This window comes from Babjeviella inositovora, assembly GCF_001661335.1.
Source record: "Babjeviella inositovora NRRL Y-12698 unplaced genomic scaffold BABINscaffold_17, whole genome shotgun sequence".
NCBI lineage: Eukaryota > Fungi > Ascomycota > Pichiomycetes > Serinales > Babjeviella > Babjeviella inositovora.
In genome coordinates, this window is record NW_017566854.1 from 177023 (window position 1) to 191371 (window position 14349).

At 48.9% G+C, this 14349-nt stretch overlaps 4 protein-coding genes across 4 annotated transcripts; 2 read left to right on the plus strand and 2 right to left on the minus strand.

Moving 5' to 3' along the window:
• Positions 1 to 20: 20 nt before the first annotated feature.
• On the plus strand, positions 21 to 1898 carry MHP1 (Mhp1p). Its single transcript, XM_019130066.1, has one exon. It carries the CDS (start codon positions 105 to 107, stop codon positions 1824 to 1826), a length of 1722 nt encoding a protein of 573 aa, XP_018982552.1. The 5' UTR covers positions 21 to 104; the 3' UTR covers positions 1827 to 1898.
• Positions 1899 to 6104: 4206 nt separating this feature from the next.
• Positions 6105 to 7976, plus strand: BABINDRAFT_54974 (uncharacterized protein). Its single transcript, XM_019132226.1, has one exon. It carries the CDS (start codon positions 6393 to 6395, stop codon positions 7851 to 7853), a length of 1461 nt encoding a protein of 486 aa, XP_018982553.1. The 5' UTR covers positions 6105 to 6392; the 3' UTR covers positions 7854 to 7976.
• A 628-nt stretch (positions 7977 to 8604) lies between these two features.
• On the minus strand, positions 8605 to 9140 carry COX6 (cytochrome c oxidase subunit VI). The gene has a single exon (XM_019130067.1). The coding sequence runs from the start codon at positions 9092 to 9094 to the stop codon at positions 8720 to 8722; it is 375 nt and encodes a 124-aa protein (XP_018982554.1). The 5' UTR covers positions 9095 to 9140; the 3' UTR covers positions 8605 to 8719.
• A 756-nt stretch (positions 9141 to 9896) lies between these two features.
• BABINDRAFT_163727 (uncharacterized protein) lies at positions 9897 to 14036 on the minus strand. The gene has a single exon (XM_019130068.1). It carries the CDS (start codon positions 13889 to 13891, stop codon positions 10115 to 10117), a length of 3777 nt encoding a protein of 1258 aa, XP_018982555.1. The 5' UTR covers positions 13892 to 14036; the 3' UTR covers positions 9897 to 10114.
• Positions 14037 to 14349: the final 313 nt, after the last annotated feature.

Below are 14349 nucleotides of genomic sequence, written 5' to 3' on the forward strand. Positions count from 1 at the left end.
TGTCCAAGATTGACATCACCCAGGTGCCATCTTTGGCAAAAAAATGCAAAAAGGTGGCGAACCTGATCGAGCGGATGGAGTGTAATTTGTCCGACAGATCCGACATGGACTGGTCTAAGTTTGTGGCGGCGTTAATCACGCGTGGAGGGATTGAGGAGATCATTCTTTCCGGGTGCAAAATACCCGATGTGAAGCTCTTTGCGGAATTTATGGAGTCTGCTGTGCCCCTTCAGACCGTCCGGTTGGGGTTGGCCCATAACGGCTTGACCCAGCGCCATCTCGAGCTTCTTGCGGATTGGTTAGGTCGCCCGGAGAACTTGAAGGTGATCCGTGGTTTGGATCTTGGCTACAACGATTTGTCGGCAACGCTTCCATTGTTAACGGCCGCGGCGAGAAAACAGGTTCTGTCGCAATTCAAGGACTCCCAACTTTCGCTAATCTCGCTCAACTCGACCAACTTGAGCAACCTCAAGGACACCGAGGAGCTTGTCACTGTCGGGTCGCAGCTCCCAGACTTGAAGTACTTTGATTTATCAGGAAACAAGAAGCTTTTCCCGGGGCTTATCGACCATTTGACATATAATCTCCCTCTCTTTCCGAACCTTGCGAGACTCAACTTGGACTACAACGATTTAGATCCAACCTCGATCATCCGCTTGGCTGAGGTGTTGCCTCTTTGCTTGAAGTTGAACTACGTTTCCTTGGTTGGCAACAAGCTCACGGGGCCGTGCGTCGCAGCACTCACCGCTGCGCTCAAGGCTTCGTCGTCGATTATCATGTTGGATATCGACTACGACCAGATTCCGGTGCAATTGAAGGAGAAGATCGGGCTCTTGACGATGAAAAATACGGAAAAGCTCATGCGCGCGCGCGTCAGCGACGCGAACTCACCGTTTGAAACCGCCGCGCGGTCCTTGACGGCCCAGATCATTGACTTTTTCAAGGATTTCAACTCGGACGAAGAGTTTGCCTTATCTCACCACGATATTACCGTTTTCTTGACCCAGTGCCGTGCAGTCCGCAGGAATTTGCACGATCTGATGACCGCCTTATTCAAGCTCCAGCTCAAGGACGCGTTGAGCACCGAAGGAAAAGAGACGTTGATCCGGTTGTGTTTCTTCGACTCGTCAATTGAAAGGGCGTTGAATCTTTTGAAGCACAGATTGGTGAAGAGTGATGGGACAAAGGCGGAGCTATTGATGGACTACAGCACTAAGCTCGATTTGAACGGGCAAACGGAGCCAGGAAATGACGATTCAGATGGGTCACTGGATGAATCTAATTTGAATGGCATTGCTCCTGTTATTGACAATTCCAACGCCCGGTACGTGTATGAACTGCGAACTGAGGATAATAACAAGCTCTCTCACTTTAAACACACGGATGAGCCTGTCCAGGAGATCCCCCGCACGTCTGTTTCTACCAGAGTAAATACTTTAGCGGATGAAGGTGAGGGGAAGGCCTTGAAAATATCCACCATGTTTCCTCATACCCACATGGACATGAATTTCTGTGATGTCAGTGGTGACGTCATCCGTGCGCGCTTGGAAGACACTGAGAGCACCGAGGTCATTGCCTACTTGAAGACGTTGAAAGAATCGGGGATTTCCTTGGAGAGCTTGTTTCAGAAGGTGTGCCCGAACGAGAAGGAGACACTCACGGTGGAAAAGCTTAGGAATGTGGCCGCCACTATGGGCTCTGAGAAGCTTGAGGAGCGCCGGTCCTCCGTGTCGTCGGTGTCGGATGATGATGCGTTGAACGACGCATACGACGAGCTTTTGAACGGTTTGGTCAAGGTCAAGACGGGGACCGCTGGAACGGAGTAGTAATTTTTATTTTATTTTTATTTTATTTTTATTCTTGCTAAGTGCCCTTAATAATCAATGGCAAAGATCTGTAGAGTGTGGTTGTAGGGGTTTTCGGGCTAGCTAAAAGACGTGGCGTCGCCTGATTCAGGTAGGTATGTTTACCTACTCCGTCTTTGCTGCATTTATGCTCGGTCCTTGGCTGGCAACCTAGATTGGTTTGTGGGTGCTGCTTAGGGATCATGATTTCGAGTATACGCTGATGTATCCTATAGCCAATGCTAGCAAACTTTTTTTTTAATATTGGAAACAAAGATGCGTTGGCTGAATCTAAAGACTAGTCCTTAGAAACTAATTTGGATTTGAAGCTGGCATGTAAAGTGAATACTGTACCGGTTTTGTTGGTAGTATCAGTCGGGAAATTACCAAAAACCTTTGGTCTCAAAACTCACAATAAAGATAAATGTACTTTGCTGATAAATTATCAAAAATGCGGGTATATCATGGTTTGGTTGGCAGTTCTTCTCCGCTAGCACGGTCGACCGAATGTTCCAGTCCCAAGGGCTCAAACTACCTCCGGTAGACGACCAATTTGACTATCCTATGGCATATTAGTAGTTGTTTGTATCACTTCTGGAAAAAAAAAGTTTACACCGGAATCCTGAAGATAGTAAAACTCCTATACTCTTGAATGATAACGGATTCATACTTACTCCAGTATATCCTCACGTCACGTGTTTGAAACGCACCTGCTGAAAAAATTCGTCCCAAACGCAGTGCAGCGTGTCTGAAAACAAAAGAATCAAAAAGAGTCGCTTAGTTGGCCTGGAAACCCAAAGACACTACTCACGCAAATAATTGATTATGGGGTACGTAAAGATTCTTTGATCAAAATATTACCGGAAGCAAAAAAAAGAATATGGATTAGAAAGCCAGGATGGTTGGGACTCGCCCTGTGCACCATACAGCGATCTGATATCTGCTTCCGCCGCTTCTTTACCTCAGTACTAACCTTCCTAGTGTTCCAGCGCTTTTCAGATGGTTGTCAAAGAAATACCCAAAGATCATTTCGCCCGTGGTCGAGGAAGACGAGCAGATCGTGGACGGGCAGGCAATTCCGCCACTCTACTCCAACGCGAACCCCAACGGTGAGTTGGACAACTTGTACCTCGACATGAACGGTATCGTGCACCCGTGTTCGCACCCAGAAAACAAACCACCGCCGGAGACCGAAGAGGAAATGTTAATGGAGGTGTTCAAGTACACGGACCGTGTGCTCATGATGGCTAGACCACGTAAAATTCTTATGATTGCAGTCGATGGTGTGGCGCCGCGTGCGAAGATGAACCAGCAGCGTTCCAGACGGTTCAGATCGGCCAACGAATCCAAAATCAACGCAGAAGAGAAGGAGAGACAACTCAAGGACAAGGAGATGAGAGGCGAGATCATCGATGACGCCATCAAGAACAAAAAATCGTGGGATTCCAACGCCATTACCCCGGGTACTCCCTTCATGTACAAGCTTGCCGAAGCCTTGAGATACTGGGTCGCCTACAAGTTGTCTTCCGACCCCGGCTGGGCAGACGTCCAGGTGATCATCTCGGATGCCTCGGTTCCGGGTGAGGGTGAACACAAGATCATGAACTTCATCAGAAGTCAGAGAGCGGACCCGGAGCACGATCCCAACACCACCCATGCGATTTACGGGTTGGATGCCGATTTGATCTTCTTGGGCTTGGCGACCCACGAGCCACACTTCCGTATCCTCCGTGAAGATGTATTTGCCAACCAGAACCAGCGCTTGCGCGTTGCAGATCAGATCTCCATGACTGCAGAACATCTTCAGAGATTGCAGCAGCAGGACGAGAAGAAGCCGTTCTTGTGGCTCCACGTGAATGTGCTCCGTGAGTACCTTGCGGTCGAGCTCCAGCCGCCGCCACATGCTGTGCCGTTCAAGTTTGACTTGGAGCGCGCGATTGACGATTGGGTGTTCATGTGTTTCTTTGTGGGTAACGATTTCTTACCGCACTTGCCGTCGTTGGACGTCAGAGACAATGGTATCGACATCCTCGTGAGCATTTGGAAACACATTCTCCCGGGCTTGAAAACGTATGTGACGTGCGACGGTAACTTGAATCTCGCCGGTGTGGAGGCCTTGATGGGTCAGCTAGCCAAGCAGGAAGGAGACATCTTCCGCAAGCGCCACGAGGGTAACAAGAGACGCGAGGCCAGTTTCAAGAAGAGAAACCAGGTGAGCGAATCCGCCAACCTGGTGAGAAATCAGTTCATATCGCAGGTCTCTGTGGGTAGCGACAGGGCGCCAGTCACACCCTCGGCGATGGTTCCCTTGTATGATACCAAGGGTGAGAGCGCCGGTGATTTGCAGTTGACAAACCAGCAGTTGGTTGCCAACAAGGACACCATTCTGAGGGCCAACATGAATAACCAGCAGGCTGCCGATTTGTTGAAAAATTTGTTGAAGAAGCCTGTCAGTGCTATTAGTGCTGTGGATGCCTCCATTGGTGAGAAGCGCAAATTGGAGGCCTCTGTGATCCCAGTTCAGGGTGCCACGGACCATTCTGAAGAAAACGAGGACAAGGTGAGAATGTACGAGCCAGGCTACCGTGAGCGCTACTACACCACCAAGTTCCACGTGCACACGGAGGAGGCGATCAAGAAAGTTCAGCGCGACGTGATCCAGTCGTACATCGAGGGAATCTCGTGGGTATTGTTGTATTACTACCAGGACTGCCCATCGTGGAACTGGTACTTTCCCTTCCACTACGCGCCGTTCGCCGCTGACTTTTCGGACTTGGGCGGCGTCACTGTGGACCTTAATCCAGGCGAGCCGTTCAGACCGTATGAACAACTCATGTCAGTGTTGCCATTGGCCTCTGCGCATAACTTGCCTGCTGTTTTCAAGCCGTTGATGGCAGAACCAGACTCGGAGATCATTGACTTCTACCCTGAGGAGTTTGAGATCGACATGAATGGTGCCAAGATGGCATGGCAGGGGATTGCTCTTTTGCCGTTTATCGATGAGGAGCGCTTGTTGCGTGTCGTCAGGGCGCAGTACCCAAAGTTGACCGAGCTAGAAAAGTACAGAAACGAGCGCAGAGAGGAGGTGTTGTTTGTCAGCGCCAAGAATGCCAACTACGCAAAGTTTAAGGCCTTGTACGACGAAGCGGAAACGAAGAAGCTTGTTTTCAAGTCCCACAGATCTGGTTTGGCCGGTATCGTGGCCAAGACGGACGCCTACAAGCAAGACTCCATCGTCGAGTTCCCTTTCTCCCCTCAAGACTTGCCAGCGAACGCCGTGGCGATGCCTAACCTCCAGACCCATCTGTACCTTCAGTTGGAGTACAACATGCCACCGCGCAAGCTTCCAGGTAAGTCCATGTTGTTGACGGGTTACGTGCTGCACACCAAGGTCTTGACCCAGGAGGACATCGACAGTGTCCGCTACGGAGGAAACAATAACCGTTTCTACAACCACCAGCAGAATTCCCAGTCCGGGTACGTCAACACCGGGAAGGCTGGCAATCAGATGTACGGCATCCGTTTTGGCGGTTTTAAAGGCTTCGTCCAGTTCTACCAAATGCAGCAGCAGCAGAGTGTCCAGCAGGACCACATGCGCGCATTGATGAACGGCCAGGTCCCATATCAAACGGGTAACAGGGGCTACACCAACTACGGCCAGAACCATGGTGGGTACGACAACGGGAGAGGCAGAGGTGGTAGAGGCGATTTCAGAGGCAGAGGTGGCAGGGGTGGCAGAGGCGGCAGAGGTGGTAGAGGTGGAAGTAACCACAGACACATCCAGAATGGGTATGGTAACAACTACAATCGTTAGGTGTGGTTAGATTTGTGTATATCTTGTATTGTAATATGATTAAATTATCTAGGCATGCTTGTCTTTAAACGGGAAGATGTAGTACAATTGGATACTGCAATGAGGTATCTGACTGAAAATTACAAAGGCTTTGCACTAGGCGCCAAACGGCCGAAATAAAACAATAATCTTGGTTATTTTAACAATGGAGATAAATCACCAAACATTCCCTCTTCCTCGCCCTTTTTAAAGTTATCGTATCTCATTATCCTGGCTATGAGTCTTTTTACCATACTCTGGGCACAACACGTTAGGTCATGTGACTGCCGAAAAATATTACTTTACATTCAGCCTGTGAAATCATCTCACTTATGTTTGCCGATCCATTCTTCATGTTGCGCTATTCCCGGCGATCCGCCGCCTCGCCGGTTTCCATATTCAAACGAACCTTCTTAGAGAAGAAGACGCCGTCGTCTAAGCCCCGGGAGGGCTCTGTGGTGCACGCGCAAAACAACTTGCCGGTAGCCGTTGAAGGCACTTCCGCGGGTCAGGTAGGGCTCGTGACGGACTCCAACAGCAAAACGTCGGTAGTGGTTTCGCGTGCCGAGTTAAGACGCCGCAGTGTAGTGTCGACAAAAGCCGATCCGGATAACCAGTACTGGCAGTACCCGGTAGAGTACTCCATCACACCGTACACGTACTCTTTCAAGGTGTCTGACGAACCAGAGTCGGTTTTGCCGCTTGACAAGCAGACGATGCATCTCAAGGATAGCAAGTTCTTCAAGTACTTTGCGACGTACGTGTCGCGTGATCCGTTGAACGACCGATCGGTGAATGACACGTTCGAGAGCTTTCCCACGGTGGATTCCGCCAAGTTGGCGCGTTTCTCCAAGAGACCGAAGAACGTGAAGATGTTGACCAGCGACTTTATCGAAGACTCCTTGTACAACCCGCACTATGGATACTTCAACAAGGAGGTGGAGATTTTCCAGACAGAAAAGCCGTTTGACTACAACAATATCAGGGACAACGATGAGTTTATCAACCAGTGGTACAAAGAGTACAAGAAATATGAACCTCCGGTGGCGACCGAAAAGACGGATTCTGGCGTTATGGATGTTGCGCAAAAGTCAAAGCAACAGTCTGTGCAGTTGTGGCACACGCCAACGGAGTTGTTCCTGCCGTTCTATGGTGAAGCCTTGGCCAACTACATCCTTATGAACTACAAGCTCAACCAGTACCCGTACAACGACCTTATCATCTACGAAATGGGAGGTGGTAACGGGACGTTGATGGCCAACATTTTATCGTACATCCGCCAACACCAGCCGGACATCTACGCCCGCACAAAGTACAAGATCATCGAGATTTCGTCTAAGCTCGCGTCCAAACAGATGAAGAGCGCGATCTCGCTCAAGTTGGCGGAAAACAACCTCGATGCTTCAAAGGTTCAGATCATCAACAAGTCTATCTTTGAATGGGACACCAAGGTCACCGATCCCTGCTACTTCATCGCGTTAGAAGTATTTGACAATTTCTCCCATGACGTTGTTAGATACGACAACCTCACGCAGCAGCCCTACCAGGGCTACGTCTCGGTGGATGATAACGGTGACTTCAAGGAGTTCTACTCGCCGGAATTGACCCCCTACACAAAATCGTTCTTGAACCTTAGAGAGCGCACGAAGTTCGCGTCCAACGGCGATAACCAGGACTTGAGCCTCATGGAGAGGGCCAAAAAGGTATGGAAACCGCAGATGCCGCTTGACGAACCGCTCTACTGGCGCCAGATGAAGAATCAGTGGTGGCCGTTCCGCTATGGCCTTTCGCAGGCCGAGTACGTGCCTACGCGTCTTGTGGAGTTCTTCCACATCTTGAAGTACAAGTTTCCGAACCACAGCTTGTTGACGTCCGATTTCCACTACCTTCCGGACGCCCTGCCCGGATATACCGCGCCGGTCGTGCAGACCATGTTGGGCTCTAAGATGGTCACCACCGACACATACATGGTGTACCAGGGGTTCTTCGATATCATGTTCCCGACTAACTTTGAGTTAGCGTGTGAGTTGTACAGAGAGATTACGGGGAAGACGGCAGCTCTTGCCTCGCACCGTGCGTTTTTGGAACAGTGGGCAGATGTTGATCATACAAAGACGAAGAAGGGGGAGAACCCGATGTTGAACTTCTACCAGAACGCGTCGTTCATGTATAGTTAGAGTGAGCGCAGCGGGACTTGGTTTCGAAATATGTAGTCATAGCTATGTATGAAGAGAGCACCGACCTGCTAGTGTATATATTAAAGTGAGCTCTAATTGGTAATGTGGAGAAAGCCAAAGTTGGATTCTTTGTAGTGTAGGTAACGATACCCTATGTTTTGCTGAGGCGTTATTCGATCCTTCTTAACATGATGACTTTTCCGATGGTAAAATAGTCAGCTAGGATTTCTCAAACCGCCGTTTAATCTACAATGATATATTGCTAAGTCTCGGGTTGGACGCTTTTTTTTTTTATTTCGTAACCCGTAGTGACGATTCAATCGTTGCGCCAAGATGTATAATCTAAGACCCTATTTACCTGTTTGTGTAAGAAAATTCCGATAGTGCCTCATTCCCTGGAGTAGAAACGATTCATGAGCTGAATGAGGCTATCTAGGTGCAAACCCAGCCGAACCATCGGATGCCAACCCATATACTAACGTTATTGGATTTTGAGTGGGTCTTGTTCGAAACGTTTCCTTGCCGGTTTTCCTTAAATATATCGAGCTCACTCACTGCTGCATTCAACTTATTCTTGATCGAGATTAGGGTACTCCTGGGCGGCAACTACACTTATAAATCTCAATACATCACTCTCCTGAAATCTCTTCGCCCAGCATATAGATGAATATCCACATTATTGGTGGCAGCACCTTATGCCTCTGGATAATTACTACAAATAATATCCAATCCTACACTTAGGTAACGTTAAACTTTATTAGTCGTGGGAAAACTTATTCAAAGCGGGCCCGGCAATGCTGGCTGTGGTTTTTGAAATAAATAGAAGAAATGTAAGGGGGATGCAGAGATCTAAGGGGACTAATCGCTTAGTGGGACAAGATGCCCTCTGGGTACAAGTCGGCCTTCAACTCAATGCCCAACTCCTCTCTGATGTCCTTCAACTCGTCCAAGTAGGCTTCGTACTGAGCGCTGTTTTCAACCTTGGCCTCAATCATCTCAAAGACTCTGACGGCAACGGCGTACTCGTTGATTCGTCTAGCAGCGCGCAACGCGGTCTCACAAACGGCTGGGGATGGAACCAAATCGTGGGAGAAGGCGTTGTTAATGACACGGCAGACCTCAAACATGTCGTAGGCCTCTTCCAAATCCTTGGTGAACTTGGCAGTGTGTTCCTCCATGTCCTCCATCATGGCGGAGTAGAATCTAACGGCCATAGGTCTGGCGATCATTGGGGCGGCCATTCTGGTGACAGCCAATTGGCGTGGGACAGCAACGGCGGATCTGGCTCTCAAAGCGGCACGGACAGCGAACATTATATAGTGGTGGGAGTATGGTGGTGGACCGATAAGTATACGTTTAATGTGTACTTTTTTTTTCTGGTTAATCTCGCGCCAGAAATTGGCTGATATTTCGCGGGGCTCATAACAATAGGGTAGCGCTATACATTGCCCGTTATAGGACGAGTCTACGGGGTGATGGTTACGCAGATTTAATAAAAAAAAACGAGAAAGGTTGGGGGTGTAGTATTGGATAAAAAATATGAGACAATCTCCAATATTGTACATTTTTTTATTAAATCGGAGCGGCCCGGTGGGTGCTAGTCGGAGTGCATGGCCAATCAAGAGGGTCGAAATTGGAGCTTCGCAGGCTGAAAAATACTGCGGCCATAGCAAAAATAGCCAGTCTCGCAGTAATATGTGGTATGCGGCGAGACACCCAGGTGGATATTCACGTGCGGGAGGGGGTTTATATAGTGTTCAGCGCTAATGAATATCTCGGGTAATCAGACATGTTCATTTAATGCGACTTAAGCAACGGGAGATAGCTCGAAATTCCGGTAATCGAAATACTAGGGATAGAAAGCTAACCTTTCAAAATTAGAATATTACCTGTTGGTTGACCTGCAAGCCAACTTCATATACCGTGTGTATACGCAGAATATCGTGGTGTGCAAATGGGTGAATAGTAATTAGTTTGCATTGTAATATTTCCTTGCGTAAAAATTCAAGCTACAAGTCGGTTATATAAACCGTATCAGGTCCATAATTGCTCTAGTTAATGTAATGCAGTTATTTGTTTCCATCTTACAGTATAGAATAGTGTATCCCGGAGAACAAGACCTAAACCCTTGCTTTGTCCAAACTGGTTGGTATTGACATTTTCCATAGCATACACCCACAACTGGAGACACTTTTCAGTCACCATTTTGAATTCCTAATTCGGCAAATGTATATGTATTGTCCTTACATATGGAGCATCCTTTATGCTGGTGGATCTCTCTGTTTTGCCCTCTTCTTGATCATACGCTGGGTCTTGCTCATCTTATTTCGGGTCCAGTAACCCATGCGATTGACCTTCATGTGCTTTACAAATAGCAACCACGAGTTGATGAACTTGGGATCAACCCCGGCCGCCTCGGCCTTCTTGACAAAACTGGCAAACCGCGAAACGGAACCCTTGCCCCGCTCGTACGCCGCCTGGAGATGCACATTCACCTCGTTCACGATGTACTTCCGTGCCACCTGCTTGCTCTTGAGCATCCCCTGGTGTTGCAACTTCTGGAAGAAGCGATGCTTCGCGGTGACTCCCAAGTGGGGCGAGTCAATCACCCCAAGACACATGTCGTGGAACAACTGTGGCGGAAGCGCACCCTGTGCCTTGGCCGCGATAATCTTCTTCACCACCTGCCGCGTCGCCTCAGGATTTACACTGGCTAAACGGCGCAACACCAAGGCCCGGACCTCAGTAGGGCAGTACTCGAGCCCTTCCGTGAGCCGGAACGCGGTCTCGAACTGGTGCTGCACCATGTAGAGGTCCACGAGCCTCAGCACAAACGTGGTGTACTTGTGTGTGGTGAACTTCAGGGGGGCTCTCAGGTTTGTATGAAAGATGGAGTTGACTATCCGACAGATCTCGGTAACGTCGGGGTTGATCACGACTGTCGGTTTACTGGGAACGGTGACATGAGCCAAAATGTCCGCGTGCACGTTTCCGCGATACTTCTTCAAATAGTCCCGCGGGTTGTTGGAAACGGGTTTGGAAACTGGACCTTCGCAGAGTTTATTGTTGGAAAAGAAACAGACGGAAGCTAGGCGGCTCAACTGACGGTTGACCGCGGAAACAGGCGTCACCAAGCTGTGGAGCTTCTGATTGTAGAAGTCTTGAAAGGCTGCGAGTTTCTTGAAAGTCGCAGCAACTTCCCGGGACAGGCTTCCCTTTGCATGGCAGCGATACTGGGTGATATTGGCGTCCAATTCCAGGATTTTTGCCGCATAGAGTCGCTTGTTTGCCTCCACCGTCGCGGGATCTACCTCGGATATGTTTGCGAAGATCGTATCCACCATTATGGGGTCAAATATGGCGACTTTCTTGCTCTTTATGTTCTTGTTAGTGAAAGATATGAGCAACCGGAACTGCTGATCCAAGGAAAAGTGCTCTTGAAAAAATCTTACGTCCCTTTGCTGGATGCTCTTACCATATTTGAGGTAAAGAAATGTAAACACACCGCTGTCAAAGAGCTGATCGTTGATTTTGTACGCCAATCCCGCCTCTTCCATAAACTCTGTGAATCTCGTCAAGTCGCTTAAATGGGTTTTCTTCAAGTAGCTGCTTTTTCGGATAATGTTCGCTATAAAGTAGTCCAAGATTCGAGCGCTTTTTTCCTTCATCCTTCCCAACACGGTACGCACCGTAGCCAACTCTCGCTCCGCCAGGGTGTTTTGCCGTGTTTTGGTCAAGTACACTGAATACCCCGCGAGGAGAACGTCGCCAATAAGCCGGTCGTCCAAGTGGCTGAGGTACTGGCTCGCCTCGTCCAACACCAAATGCAACATGCCAGACTCCTGGCACTGGGTAAACTGCATCGCAACAATCTTGCTGAAAACATTGCTTCCTTTGCAATACAGCGCGGCGAAGGGAAGAAATATCTTTACGCTTTCGGACCGCACCTGCGAGATGCCTTGCACCTCGATTAAGCGAGAAAAGTCTCTCTCACTGAGCCTAAGGTGTGATATTTGCGCCAGCAAGGGCTCTATCACCGACCGGTAGTTCACCGAGAACCCAGAATGACGCTTGTGGCTGATGTCGGAAGCAATAAGCTTGTCAGCCATAGCGCGCTTTACCTGAACCATTTCCTTGAGAAGCCGGTCTAAAACGCCTTCACAGGCCATCAAGCCGCTGTCATTGGAAAAGATGTCAAACACAATCGTGTGAACATGGTCAAGATTTTTCTGGATAGAATCCACGTGTGCAGGGTTCACCTGGTCGAACAGCAAGTAGCCCAGCGAAAAGCGCTGGAGATAGGCAGAGAGAAGGTACACACGAAAGGGAATGCTGAGCTGACGCCAGTTGTCACGGGAGAAGTTGGGGCCTTCGCGGTAAACGTCGCTGTTCATGTCAATAAGCTCATTAAAGTGAATGTGGTAGTGTGTGCGGAGGAGCTCGTAGAAGTTATTCATAACCTCGAATTGGGAGTCGCCTTGGAGCGAAGCCTGCGCAAGATGCTCGGCAAAGTCAAGCTCCTTGTTCAACGCCATGTAGTCGTGCTCTAGAATATGCACCAAGTTGGCGTTGTCAGAGCGATCAGCGTACATCCAAGAGGTGCGGATATGGTTCCGCAGCTCGGGCGACCCGAGACACCGCAAAAACTCGTATACATTGCTCAACTGGGGGTACGAAAGACGTGCACGCGTGTCGCCGTCGCCAAATATCAAACGGTACCAAAATGCCGACAAATCTGCCGCCGGAAGGTTCTCCCGGGTGAGGCGCACGCAAGTAGAAACGCTGCCAAAGTTGTGAAGGAGGAGTGAGCAGTAGTGGAACAACACATCACGCGAAATGTTGCCGCTTACAGGGGCATAATAGTGGCCGAGTGTGCGCTGTAAGTGGTCATGATCCTCCTCCGATAATGTTTCGGATGTGAGAGCCTCCTTGACAGTGAGGAGTACGCGGTTGAATTTGACGTGTGAGTCTGAAACGGTCTCTGTATCTGAGATGATAGAATGGAGGAGCTTGCTATAGGGTTCTGAGGGAGATAAAGAGGGTGATGCAGAGGATAATGCAGATGATGATGCAGAGGGTAATGCAGATGGTAATGCAGGGGGTAGTGTATGTGCAGTGGTGGCTGACTCAAGTAGAACAGGCTTAGATTGGTTTTCTGATGGAAATTCTGCGGATTCACCTTTCGAGATTCCAACTTTTTGCTCCTGACCCCTCGACCGGTTGAGAAACTGTCTCTCGAGATTGTTGTATTTGACTGCTTTGGCCATGTACCGGTCATTAATATAGTCCAACCGAACCAGTGGTGGTTCCAAGCCCCTATCGAGGAAATGCTCCAACTGGTTGAGCCGGTTGTCAAAGAACTTGTAGATTCGGTTATGTTTGCGCAACTTGGCGTGGTATTCATCCACTTGGCTTTGAAGTCTGAGCTCCTCTTGGTGCTCCTGGGTAACAATACTCTTGTCTGAATCGTCATATCCTGGACTTAGCCTTACAACTGTTTCCTGGCGCCTTCTCTCAAAAATCTCGTTGTTTTCCTCGATCTTGTGGTCGAGGTAACCTCCTAAATGTGATACTTTCTGATTGATAAAGCGGGATATGCGGCTATCTCGAGGCTCAGGGGAGTCTTCCTCACCGGAATTATGGTCTGCGACGATAGAGTTGAGAATACCCGTGTGGTCGGGTAACGGTGCCAAAGGTTTGGCTTCTGAGATAACGAGTGCAGATGGAGCAGCAGGAGGCTCAAGCGGGACGGAAATTTGGGTGAGATGAGGACTAAATCTGGGTCTGTGACTTTTCAAATGCTCTGGCTCGTCGATTCGCTCGCGAATCCCGTAGTAGATCTCCTTTTCAGTTTGCGTTTTAGTGGTGTCCTGCCGGGACGTAAGGTGTCGTCTAGGGCTATATACAAATTGCGACGGGTGGGTATGGACAAGGATTAGGCAGGAACGGAGAGCGACTTGGGGGGAACGGAAATAGGTCCTGGGCGGTAGCAGGTGCTGTCGTATGCTACGATGTAGCGTGTGAATGGCAGCTAGCATGACGGAAGAGGCATGGGGGGGTGAAGGGTTGTATAAAATAAAACGTCCAGAGAATCTGAAGGGTATCGGTACTGGATCTTTGCTATCGCCTTCCGTCGTTAGCGCCTCAAGATATGAATTAGTCAGGACGTAGTAATCGTCTTATCGGTGATGGCCAAACTTGTGAACCTTTTTAAACATGCAGTGAAAATTCATTGATATACGGCACGTGACGCCTGGCGGGGACGCATTGAGAATTGAGAAACTCAAGTGGTTAAATAATATTACGTTGAGTGTAGTTATTGGGCGAAGGTGTTAGTTTGGTTTAGAGTGGTTAAAAGGCGGTAATTAATAAGAGGATTAAATAAAAGGTGATTTTTTAGAGTCACCGGTTCACGATAATAAACATCGAAAATGGTACCGTTCCATCTATCCGATTCTATAATTTGAGATATAGGGGGGAAGGGAGAGAATAATAA

What these genes read in the sequence shown, in the direction of transcription:
- BABINDRAFT_54974 (XM_019132226.1), top strand. Translation starts at nt 6,393, where the DNA reads ATGCATCTCAAGGATAGCAAGTTCTTCAAGTACTTTGCGACGTACGTG.
- BABINDRAFT_163727 (XM_019130068.1), bottom strand. Translation starts at nt 13,891, where the DNA reads ATGCTAGCTGCCATTCACACGCTACATCGTAGCATACGACAGCACCTG.
- COX6 (XM_019130067.1), bottom strand. Translation starts at nt 9,094, where the DNA reads ATGGCCGCCCCAATGATCGCCAGACCTATGGCCGTTAGATTCTACTCC.
- MHP1 (XM_019130066.1), top strand. Translation starts at nt 105, where the DNA reads ATGGACTGGTCTAAGTTTGTGGCGGCGTTAATCACGCGTGGAGGGATT.